This window comes from Staurois parvus, unplaced genomic scaffold (genome assembly GCF_062004578.1).
Source record: "Staurois parvus isolate SC_StPar_1 unplaced genomic scaffold, SC_StPar_1.0 ptg001311l, whole genome shotgun sequence".
Lineage (NCBI taxonomy): Eukaryota > Metazoa > Chordata > Amphibia > Anura > Ranidae > Staurois > Staurois parvus.
The window spans coordinates 45,731-58,648 of NW_028319107.1; the positions used below are offsets into that span (position 1 = coordinate 45,731).

General features: G+C 46.2%; 1 protein-coding gene across 3 annotated transcripts in view; it reads left to right on the forward strand.

The window, feature by feature from the left end:
• The window catches only part of PIANP (PILR alpha associated neural protein), a 79,623-nt gene that overhangs the window by 41,396 nt on the left and 25,309 nt on the right, over positions 1-12,918 (forward strand). For 2 of the 3 annotated variants that reach the window (XM_089661101.1, XM_089661100.1), the window contains exons 3-4: positions 4,506-5,086; positions 5,163-5,244. In XM_089661101.1, coding sequence (XP_089517227.1) covers positions 4,506-5,086; positions 5,163-5,244 — 663 coding nt within the window. The remainder of the gene's footprint in view (positions 1-4,505; positions 5,087-5,162; positions 5,245-12,918) is intronic. The other variant, XM_089661102.1, reaches the window with a different exon arrangement.

Genomic DNA, 12,918 nt, shown 5'->3' on the forward strand with positions numbered 1-12,918 from the left:
GAAATTTTTTTGACATTTTTATTATTTTTTTATATTATTATTTATGTTTTTTTTTTTTTGTTTTTAACATACTGTCACCCTAGCAGTACAGTGTTACCATGGTGACACTGTACTGCTTGTGGGGGGTGACGAATATTTATTTTGGTTTTTTTTTTACACTGATTGCTTTTACACCCACAAAGGCTGTAAAAGCAATCATTTCTCCTCTCTGACTGCATTCTTCCAGCCATTGAGAAATACTGTGTGAGCTGTGATTGGTCACAGCTTGTCACATGGTACAAGGCTGTTGTGAATAGCCCTGTACCATGTGATCTCTGTGATCATTCACAGATTTCACACGTAGTAAGCAATGATGTCAGAAGTGACATCTTGCTTACTACTCTGCATGTGATCACTGATTGGTCAATCAGTGATCACATGATTGGGACCTTACACAGATGTCTCGTACAGTGATCGCTGTTCCACTGTGTCCGGAGGACACAGTGGGCATCGGATTGCGGTGCTACACGCTCCCATGGAGTGTGCACAGGCAGGGAAGCGGGGAGGACGTTTATAAATGGCCGCCGCTCCTGCACTGCTCCCGTCTGGCTGTTTACATGCAGGAAGTGGTTAACTAAAAGTGTGCTCACATGAAGTCACGTGACCCGGGACGTAACGCATAGGGGCGGATCCTGTGACGCACATTGGAAGTGGCGATCTGAGCGGTCCTGGCGGTACTACATGTGGTTTTAAGATATGATGGCCTGTTTTGAATATATGGAGTGCACTTTTAGTCGATAAAACTTTGAAAACGGCGAATATTCACATACCACACCATGAAGGCTGTTCCTTTCTTTTGACATGAATGTTGTTGGAGAGATATCAAATGGCCTGGTAAGCAGTGTACAAGCCTCAGAGCAGGGGTGTCAAACTCCATTTCATGGTGGGCCGTATCAGCATTATGGTTGCCCTTAAGGGCCGGTTGTATCTGTAAGACTAGATGTCCAGAGCACCCCACCCCCCATTACATCAGATGTCAAGACTCCCACACCCTCCCTAACATCACCAGGGGCAGAGCTGGAAAGCAGAAAGTGCAGGGTCTGGAGGAGGACCAGAGGAGGAGTGGAGTCAGTTACCAGAGTCTGCTGATTGCTGAGACCAGGGGAGGCAGAGATGAGGGTGCAGATGCACTGAGAGGTGCAGGATTTGGCAGAGGAGTTCTATTCTCCTCTCTGCTGCCGACTGCTGAGACAAGATGGGGGCAGAGACCAGCGGGTACCTGCAGGAGAGGTGCAAGGGCCACATGAAATGGCCTGGAGGGCCAGATCCGCCTTGTGTTTGGCACCTGTGCCTTAGAGGGACCTACACCCCAATTTTCTTTGGATGACATACAAGTGGAAGAACAGTGATTTTGGCGTAAGGAAGCTCCAGTGAATACATAAGCACTCTATGACCTTGGTGACACGTGTGCTGTGAGTGCACTTGCAGTACTGGAATCCTGGGAACAATTCACGTTTTGGGATATGTTCACACACAAGGCTATTGATCTGAATATGGATTAAGTGGATTGATGGAGAAGAAAGGGGAAATTTAGAGATGTTATTTTACACTTACACTTTATTACTATATATATAATGTTTGGTGATATTTTTGGTGATTGTATATATTTATATGGTTTTGGTTGTTTGTCCATCACTTGGAGACGAGATACCCGTGTGCGGTACATATAAGGACATATGAGTACATACAGTATGGTATGTAGGGTAGGATAGCAGATAGTACAGCAATATATTCTTTAATTTTGAATGTTAGGATGTGTGGCCTGCAGGAAAGCAATGTTAGAGTATACAGCAGGTGGAAAGGCAATGTTTGATGGTACAGTATGCAGGAAAGCAATACAGTGTACAGTGTGCAGGAAAGCAACAGAGTATACAGTGTGCAGGAAAGCTACAGAGTGTACAGTGAGCAGGAAAGCAAGACAGTGTACAGTGTGCAGGAAAGCAATAGTGTACAGTATGCAGGAAAGCAACAGAGTGTACAGTATGCAGAAATGCAATAGAGTGTACAGTGTGAGGGAAAGTAATACAGTATACAGTGTGCAGTAAAGCAATAGTGTACAGTATGCAGGAAAGCAATAGAGTGTACAGTGTGCAGGAAAGCAATACAGTGTACAGTGTGTAGGAAAGCCATACAGTGTACAGTATGCAAGAAAGCAATAGTGTACAATATGCAGGAAAGCAACAGAGTGTACAATATGCAGGAAAGCAATACAGTGTACAGTATGCAGGAAAGCAAGAGAGTGTACAGTATGCAGAAAAGCAAGAGAGTGTACAGTATGCAGGAAAGCAACAGAGTGTACAATATGCAAGAAAGCAATAGAGTTTACAGTATGCAGAAAAGCAATAGAGTGTACAGAATGCAGGAAAGCAACAGAGTGTACAGTATGCAAGGAAGCAATAGAGTGTACAGTGTGCAGGAAAGCACCAGTGTACAATATGCAAGAAAGCAACACAGTGTACATTATGCAAGAAAGCAACAGTGTACAGTATGCAGAAAAGCAACAGAGTGTACAGTATACAGAAAAGCAACAGAGTGTACAGTATGCAAGAAAGCAACAGAGTTTACAGTATGCAGGAAAGCAATACAGTGTACAGTGTGTAGGAAAGCCATACAGTGTACAGTATGCAAGAAAGCAATAGTGTACAATATGCAGGAAAGTGACAGAGTGTGCATGAAAGCAATAAAGTGTACCGTATGCAGGAAAGCAATACAGTGTACAGTATGCAAGAAAGCAACAGAGTGCACAATATGCAGGAAAGCAACAGAGTGTACAGTGTGCATAAAAGCAATAGAGTGTACAGTATACAGGAAAGAAATAGCGTGTACAGTATGCAAGAAAGCAATAGAGTTTACAGAATGCAGGAAAGCAACAGAGTGTACAGTATGCAAGAAAGCAATAGCATTTACAGAATGCAGGAAAGCAATACAGTGTACAGTATGCATGATAGCAATAAAGTGTACCGTATGCAGGAAAGCAATACAGTGTACAGTATGCAAGAAAGCAACAGAGTGTACAATATGCAGGACAGCAACGGAGTGTACAGTGTGCATGAAAGCAACAGATTGTACAGTGTGCAGGAAAGCAATAGTGTACAGTATGCAGGAAAGCAATACAGTGTACAGTATGCAGGAAAGCAATAGAGTGTACAGTATGCAAGAAAGCAATAGTGTACAATATGCAGGAAAGCAACAGAGTGTACAATATGCAGGAAAGCAATACAGTGTAAAGTATGCAGGAAAGCAATAGAGTGTACAGTATGCAAGAAAGCAGTAGTGTACAATATGCAGGAAAGCGACAGAGTATTCAGTGTGCATGAAAGCAATACAGTTTACAGTATGCAGGAAAGCAATACAATTTACAGTATGCAAGAAAGCAACAGAGTGTACAATATGAAAGAAAGCAATAGAGTTTACAGAATGCAGGAAAGCAATACAGTGTACAGTATGCAGAAAAGCAATAGAGTGTGCATTATGCAAGGAAGCAATAGAGTGTACAGTATGCAGAAAAGCAAGAGAGCGTACAGTATGCAGGAAAGCAACAGAGTGTACAATATGCAAGAAAGCAATAGAGTTTACAGAATGCAGGAAAGCAATACAGTGTACAGAATGCAGAAAAGCAATAGAGTGTACAGTGTGCAGGAAAGCACCAGTGTACAGTATGCAAGAAAGCAATAGAGTGTACAGTGTGCAGGAAAGCAACAGAGTGTACAGTATGCAAGGAAGCAATAGAGTGTACAGTGTGCAGGAAAGCACCAGTGTACAGTATGCAAGAAAGCAATAGAGTGTACAATATACAGGAAAGCAACAGAATGTACAGTATGCGGGAAAGCAATAGAGTGTACAGTATGCAGGAAAGCAACACAGTGTACATTATGCAAGAAAGCAACAGTGTACAGTATGCAGGAAAGCAACAAAGTGTACAGTGTGCAGGAAAGCAACAGAGTGTACAATGTACAGGAAAGCAACAGAGTGTTCAATATACAGGAAAGCAATGTTAGAATGTGTGATATGTTGGAAGCAATGTTAGAATGTGTGATATGCGGGAAAGCAATGTTAGAATGTGGGCTGTGCGGAGAAGCAATGGTAGAATGTATATTTTTTGGGAAAGCAGTTAAAAGAATGTGCAGGACATGGCAGTATATGGGGAGGCAAGGGTAAAATGTGCAGTGTTCAGTGATACAATGTTACAATGTATGGGATATTTAATAAGACTGTTAGGCTGCTCAGTGAACGGGGAAGCAGCCGCTTCCACCAGCTCAAAATTTATGAACGCATTCAATTATTTTTAGATGAGGTTTGTGTGCGAAGAAATGAATGACAGCAGACAGCTGAAGGACACGTTGAGGATAGCCAGACATTATGGACAAGTGCCAACTAAGGAACAATGTTGGAGAACTAAGGGAGGGATGGGATAAGAGTCAGTGTCTACTAAATGTACTAACTCCCCCCCCCCCCCTTTCTCTCAGGTCTGGCTGTGGTTCCATCTACTGCATTTTCTATTCTTTACTTCTTTCAAGCACATGTTCTTCACTTCCTCGACCCCTACACCCCACAAAGTCTCACCACCATGGGGCAATACGCCCAACATCCTCTCCCCACCTAGCTGCCCACCAACATTTACACACCTCCTTCCATCCTACTAAACAACCCTCAGGAAAGTTCCACATTTCCAGTCCTCAGCTTGTTTTCCCCATAGTTCAGTCACAGAATGTGCCACCAAAGATCACATACTTCCCCCACAGGAATACCCAGCACCCCCATCAGCAATCTGTGCCCACACGGGGCAAACGTCAGTCTGAAGCGTCCAGCCTGTTCTTCCCTGCTGCCCTGGAAGGAGCAGTTCTTCCTTCGCAATACCCTTGGGCCATCTTGTGGGACCCAACCGTCTCAGATGAGGAAGGGGCACAAAGTTCCGCTTCTTCCACCCCTCGTCCTTACTACCATCATGAATGGGGCTTGTTGGAGCACGAAGAACCAGCACGAGGACTGGACCTGAAAGGGGTACCTACCACTCTGAGACCTCATGGCTTTCCTCCACTACAAGAAGGTCAGTAGTGTGTTAATAAAGTGTCAAAGTCTAACATCATACAGTCTCATACATCAGTTTTCTCTCTTTCCTCCAGGGACAGACCCTCAACTTTACGTCACCATTGTGATCTCTGTGCTTATTGTGTTGGTGGCTACTGGCATAATCATCAAATTCTGGTGAGTATATGAGCATTCAGCTGTCAGATAACATTATGGTCATCAAATGCTATCTGTAGTGAAGAGCTTAGCAGTGCTGGAAACATGGCTTTAAATCCCCCCAGGGACCTGTTCTTCCCATTATTGCGTGAATTTGCTCTAGTTCATTTCCCGTTGTATAATGCTTGGTCAGTCAATTGATAGTCCTTGATTTTGTCCTTGGGAGGCTGAAGGACAGGGGAGCATTTGCCCCTCATACCAGTAATAAGTTATGGTGGACTGAAGGCCCTAAGTGAAGATGATTCATCATTTAGATAGCAGACCGGAATCTGCAGTTAGTAGCTTATGCTGGGTGTTATATACAGTGAAGGAAATGTGTATTTGATCCCCTGCTGATGCTGAATGTTCGCCCCTCACAAAGAAATGATTGGTCTAAAAATCGAATGTTCGGTGTATTGTAATACTGAGACAGAATAGCAACAACAAATTCAGCAGAAATGCGTGTCTAACAAATGATGACTGATCTGCATGTTCATGAGGGAAATAAGTATTTGATCCCCTATCATTCAGCAGGATTTCTGGCTACCAGGTGTCTTTCATACAGGTAACAAGCTGAGATTAGAAGCAGTCTCTTAAAAGGAGTGCTGCTAATCTCATTGTGTTACCTGTATAAAAGACACCTGTCCACAGGAGCAATCAAACCATCAGATTCCAAACTCTCCACCATGGCAAAGACCAAAGAGCTGTCCAAGGATGTCAGGGACAAGATTGTAGACCTACACAAGGCTGGACTGGGCTACCAAACTATCGCCAAGCAGCTTGGTGAGAAGGTGACAAAAGTTGGTGCAATCATTCACAAACTGTCAGTCTCCCTAGGTCTGGTGCACCATACAAGATCTCACCCCGTGGAGTGTCAATGATCATGAGAACAGTGAGGAATCATCCCAGAACTACACGTGAGGATCTTGTCAATGATCTCCAGGCAGCTGGGACCACAGTCACCAAAAAAACAATTAGTAACATGCTGAACGTTTGAGTTGCCAAACATCAACCACCAAACCTTAATGACTTGGAGAGGATCTGCCAAGAGGAGTGGGCCAAAATCCCTCCTGAGATGTGTGCAAACCTGGTGGCCAACTTCAGGAAACATCTGACCTCTGTGATTGCCAACAAGGGATTTGCCACCAAGTACTAAGTCGTGTTTTGTGAAGGAGATCAAATACTTATTTCCCCCATGAACATGCAGATCAGTCATCATTTGTTAGACATGCATTTCTGCTGAATTTTTTGTTGCTATTCTGTCTCTCAGTGTTACAATACACCGAACATTCAATTTTTAGACCGATCATTTCTTTGTGAGTGGGCAAACATTCAACATCAGCCGGGGATCAAATACTTATTTCCTTCACTGTAGCTACCTGCTTCCTGTTTAGACCTTTGATTAAAGCATCTGGCAGAGGTACGCCCTCCAGTAGCAACTTCCTTTTGCAGCTCTGACATATCATATGAACGAACGTCAAGAGCCTCAGAACAAGCTGATCTTGTGAAAAGGTGTCTCAAAATAAACCATGTCCTTTAGGAACACCGCACCTACAATGCAGCAACCTGGCACACTTTGCACAAAATCTGTTCCTACCATGAAAGGGCTAGTTGGTTGTGTTTGCCCCCTAAGCCGTAGGTTCCCAGGAGTTTCTCCCCCGGTGGTAGAGACATTAGAGTGTAAGTTCCTTTGGGGTGAGGACAGGTATAAATGGTTCTGTGAACTTTGTAACATGCTGCAGTATATGTTGGTATGGTATTTATGGGCAATAGTGATGTTTTGAAAACCTTGCTTCTATGTATACCGTAGCTTGTAATGATATATGTGCATGGTGTAGAGCAGGGGTGTCATACTCCATTTCATTGCGGATCGCATCAGCATTATGATTGCCCTTAAAGGGCCGATTAAATCGGCAAGACTAGATGTCCAGAGCACCCCCCTTTTATATCAGGTGTCAAGAGTCCACCTCCCCATCAGAAGTCAAGAGATCCTTTATACCACAGTGAATCCCCCTTACCTTGTGCTGCTGCCAGGAAGAAGCTGGGGGCGGAGCTGATAAGCAGAAAGTGCAGGATCTGGAGGAGGACCAGAGGAGGGCTGAAGTCAGCTGAATGCTTTGACCAGGGGAGGCAGAGGCAAGGGGATTCTGCAGATGCAGGAGAGCCGCGAGGGCCACATGAAATTGACTGGTGGGCCGGATTTGGCCTTCTGTTTGACACATGGTATAGAGATTCAGCCTGGGGCAGGGTTAAGAGAGGATTAACTGAAGAGGGCAGGTACTTCCCCTTAAGGCCTGTTTATTAAAGCGGACCTCCACCCAAAAGGGGAAGGACTCGGATTGGCATCTTTGGGGAGCTGGTGGCTGATTTTGACAGGTACCCGATCCTACTTCTGCTGCGACCGCCTAGGCCAGGGGTGTCCAAACTATGGCCCTCCAGCTGAAGTACTACAAGTCCCATCATGCCTCTGCCTCCGGGTGTCTTGCCTGTGGATGTCAGAGTCTTGCAAGGCCTCGTGGGACTTGCAGTTCCTCAACACCTGGAGGGCAATAGTGTGGACACCCCTGGCCTAGACAATCAGAAGTGGACATTGTCCTCCCCCTCCCTCCCCTTAGTCTTCTGGGACACGTGACAGGTCTCAAAAGACTATGGGACCATTAACAAGGTGAAGAGCCTGTTTATTAAAGCGGAGCTCCACCCAAAAGGGGAAGGCCTCAGACTGCCATCTTTGGGGAGCTGGTGGCCGATTTTGACAGGTACCTGCTCCTACTTCCGCTGCAACCGCCTAGGCCAGGGGTGTCCAAACTATGGCCCTCCAGCTGTTGGAATACTACAAGTCCCATCATACCTCTGGGTGTCTTGCTTGTGGATGTCAGAGTCTTGCAAGGCCTAAGGGGACTTGCAGTTCCTCAATACCTGGAGGGCCATAGTGTGGACACCACTGGCCTAGGCAATCAGAAGTGTAAGTTGTCCTCCCACTCCCTCCGCTTAGTCTTCTGGGACACGTGACAGGTCCCAGAAGACTATGGGACCATTAACAAGGTGAAGCAATACTCGTGCATGCACAGTGGGCACCGGGCTGTGCCCACACTTAAGATGTCAGCCCTGGGGAGAGAGGACAGCCAGTGAAACTGGCTGCGGTGAGGACACCGCTGGATTAAGGGACAGGTAAGTGTCTGTTTTTCTAAAGTCCACAGCTACAGTTTTTTGCAGCTGCTGACATTTTTTTTTTGTTTCGACTGGAGCTCTGCTTTAAGCAGCTGGTCAGAGAGGCTGGCTGATAGCAGTTGGCTGTTTGTAGTGAGGGGATCTGGACGCTACCTGGAAGTCTCCATGCTTTAACTTTGACCCGCTGGGTGAGCTTGCCATTAATGGAGACTTTGAATCACTGTGTATGCTGTGTCTGGGATGCTGAAAGTTCTTCATGTGAGACTGTGTTGTGCTGATGGAAAGATTTATCTGTCGTGTTTAAACTGATCTTGAAGACAAAGCCTGTCACTTTTCTGTTTGGTGATAACTAAACCAGATTTTAAGTTTATTGAACTGTCTGCCAAGAGCCTGTTTCCCCCTCTGATCCCGACAACTGGTGGAGGATGCGGGCAGTGTGAGGGATCCAGATCTCCTCGCTACAGACAGCCAACTGCCATCATTCAGCTTCACTGACCAGCTGCTTAATATACAGGCCTGAAGGGGAAGTACCTGCCCTCTTCAGCTAACCTTCTCTTAATCCTGCCCATGGCTGACTCTCTACAATGGGAACACCCATATTTGCTCACACCATATCAGGCTGTGCTATCTGATCAGTGATGAACTCTAATGTCTTTAGTAGCTTTAGTGTTGAGATATCCCTACCACAGTTCCATGTTTTGCCCAACATCTGCTGACGTTACAAAGCCAAATAAGGTGTCACAATCCCCCGCTAGAATCTCCATAAATAAAATAATTGTTAATGTCAGCTGTGAGAGAGCGGCACTTCATTATGGCCTTGTGGGAGGTGGACAAGGCGCAGACTACGGCAGGCAAACCTCGCTGTTGGGCTGTGCAGAAGATGTATGAAGCAGATGATTCATCCCTGCCACGTAAAACTGAAAATAATAAGCTGAATCGCCCACTGGTTTATTAAATGTTTCGGTGTCTGGAGCATTGAGAAAACTGGTCCAACGTTTTGAGCAGGGTCATAACTATGTGTGATGGGACCCTGTAGAAAAAACATTAAGGAGGCCTCTCTAATCTGTATCTCAAGTACAATGCATCTGGTGATACAGAATACCAACTGTTTTCATAGCAATTGCGTAGAGCCCTGATGCCCAACCTAAAACCCGAGGGCTACATGCGGCCCCTTGATGCATGCCAGTTCTTTGGACCTCAGCAGTCAGTAGTGAGATCATTCGTTTGTAAAGGAGCTGTAATATTAGAGATCGCTAGCATTCTCATGTAATATTCCCATTTTTTGATAGTCTTCTATAACTTGTCATCAGTCTCCAGCAAGATCTGTAGCATATTGTCTCTGACCAACTCTAGTAGAATATGAGGTATGACAATTTTATTCCTGAAATGGACTGGAAAAATGCTTGCCGACCTATACACTAGTGACTGTTGCCATCTTCAAATTAGTCCCCTTGTGAAGTGACGCACTTTTCTAGATGACTGCGCCACTTCTGGAAATATTTCTGGATTTTTTTTCCTGGAACGCTGTGCAGTATCTTGGTCGCGGTGTTCTGGATGTCCGGAATGTCATCAAATCTGTGTCCTTTTAGGCTAGGTTCACATATGTGCGGGTAGTGCCGCTGCGGAACCGCACAAAAATCTGTGCAGCCGCACCACCCGCACAGAGGAATGCGGACCTGCAGGCAGATGCCATTAATTCTAACTGGAAATCACAACCGCACTGGGAACCGAGGTTCCTGTGTGGGCTGCGGTTTCCAAAGAAGTGCAGGGGCACGGGAGTCCATTCAAATGAATGGGCCCACAGGAACGCATATGTAAGGGACCGCCCGGCGGTACCACTAGCACTCCACTGAATAGGCGTCCCCAGCGCACGGAATCTAAGTCCCAGGGTGCTTGTTCACCAGGGCCCCTGATGGTGGGGATGGACTTGGAGCCCCCCGAGACCAGGTCGTGGCTACTGGGTACGTCAGTCAGTGGTAGTGGTATGCGCCAAGGGCTCCCACGGGAAAGAGTCTGATATGAGGAGGTCAGAAGACCCCACTGCGAGGGATGGACGGATGGATGAGCAAGGTCAGACGGGCCGGGTCGGTAACGGAGAGGACGGTAAGGTACAAGGCAGCGGGCAGAGAATGGTCAGGTCACACGCCAGGTCAGCAACAGCAGGTCAAATCCAATAGGGGGCATTCAGGAGAGAGGTCAGGCAAAGCAAGGGTCAGGACAGGAGAAATTAGCAAGGTCAGGTACAATCCAGGTCAAAACTCACAGGGCACAGGGTTCGCAGATACACAGGATGCAGCAAAGACCAAAAGGCACTGAATGACAGCTCAGGGCCATTTAAATATCCCGCCCTGCGCTGCCATTGGTGCCCAGCGGGCGGCCGCGGCTTCTACTGCGCATGCACGAACTCGAACACCGCGGCCGGCCCGGACCTAGTGCCCGTGTCCCTGCACAGGGCGGTGCACTGCGCCTGCGCCGGGACCATCGCGGCGGGGATCAAGGGGATCCCTGACAGCATATATGTGAACCAGGGCTTAAGGTATTTTTTAATTTTGGAAACAGGCAAAAGTCACAGGGTACTAAATCAGAAGAATAAGGTGGTTGGGCCAGTTTCAGAATGGATTTCTGGGCCAGGAACTTGCAAACACTTAGTGAATCATGTGCAGGAGCATTGTCGTGGTGGAGAATCCACTTTCAGGGCCAGAGTTTTGGTCTTTTTCTCCAAACAGATTCCCGTAACCTTTTCATTTTCCACATTTGCACCCGTCCTTTGCGTTTTTGGCTGCCCACTTCTTGCAACAGCGTGGACGTCTCCCTGCCCCACCTTAAAGCACCTATCCAATTTAAAACCGAGATTTCTTTATGGAATGTTCACCATAAGTCCATTGTAATGGAGTTAACGTTTCACTTACATTTTTGCTGAATTTCACGCAGAATTTGAGGTTAATCCAGATTCCTACCACTCATTTCCTTCCACCAGCACAACGCATACACTTGTTATTTCTTCCACTACACCATAAAGACTGAGTCAGTTGGTCTACAACCCAGACAAGTGCCAGTTACAACATGTCAGAACACGTTCAAGTGCGAATGGCTGCACCACCATGATGCTTCGCCTCAGGAATTCTGGGAATCACACTCACTGGACACTTTATTAGGTCCACCTTGCTAGTACCGGGTTGGATCCCCATTTGCCTTCAGAACTGCCATCATTCTTCGTGGCGTAGATTCAACAAGGTGTTGGAAACATTCCACAGGAATTCTGGGAATTACATTCACCGACCACTTTATTAGGTCTACCTTGCTAGTACCGGGTTGGACCCCTTTTTGCCTTCAGAACTGCCTTCATTCTTCAACAAGGTTTTGGAAACATTCTTCAGAGATTTTGGTCCATATTGACATAAGTTCCTGTTGCCTATCATCTGGAACCAGTCTGCCCATTCTCCTCTGACAACAACAACAAGGCATTTTTCTCCACACAACTGCCACTCACTGGATATTTTCTCTTTTTCGGACCACTCTCTGTAAACCCTAGAGATGGTAGTGCATGAAAATCCCAGTAGATCAGCAGTTTTTGAAATACTCAGACTAGCCCGTCTGGCACCAACAACCATGCCATGGTCAAAGTCACCTAAATCCCCTTTCTTCCTCATTCTGATGCTCAGTTTGAACTTCAGCAAGTCGTCTTCCCCACGTCTAGATGCCTAAATGCATTGAGTTGCTGCCATGTGATTGGCTGATTAGCGATTTGTGTTACCAAGCAATTGAACAGGTGGACCTAATAAAGTGTCCGGTGAGGATAGACTGTCACACCTCGTACCTGCAGTCTCTGACAAATGTCTGTAGCATTACATATACTAAACATGTGCTGCTCCTTGGAGACGTTGAGGCGTGTTATGCCTATGACCTTGACAACCACTGGTACAGAGTTTCCCAAACTTCACTGGCATTCATTTAATCCAAATGCGTTTGCCAAATGCTGTTGCTACCTGCATAACTCACTCTGTAGGCAGACAGCTCTGGGCCCCCTGTACTTCCAGGCCCCATGGCAGTCGCATGATCTGCTATGTCTAGAATTACAGCCTTGGTTTTCAATTCGGCCTAGTTTGCCATGAGGATCGTGTACGGGATAGTGGCAATGAACTCAGCTCAGCTGTACTATACTGACATGTAGTATATAAAGATGAGGGTTTATAGGCTGCTCTCTATCAACAGGGGTACCCCAAAAAGACCCCCCCGAGGAAGTTACTGAAGCGTAGAAAGAATGAGAGTGACACACGTATATCAACAGCCTGGCATTCACAGGTTGCCAGTGTCAGGCACTGTCAAGGTCCTACCTTTGCCCAGAGGTTGTGCTGCTCCATGTGCTGGCATCCATCTGGGGTTTCTGCAAAGAGCATGGTGGGAGTCTTTTATGCCTTCAGGCCTCTGAGGTCCATCCCCCAGAGGGGTGTGGTTGATTACATATAAGTCTGTTGTCCGCACATGCCC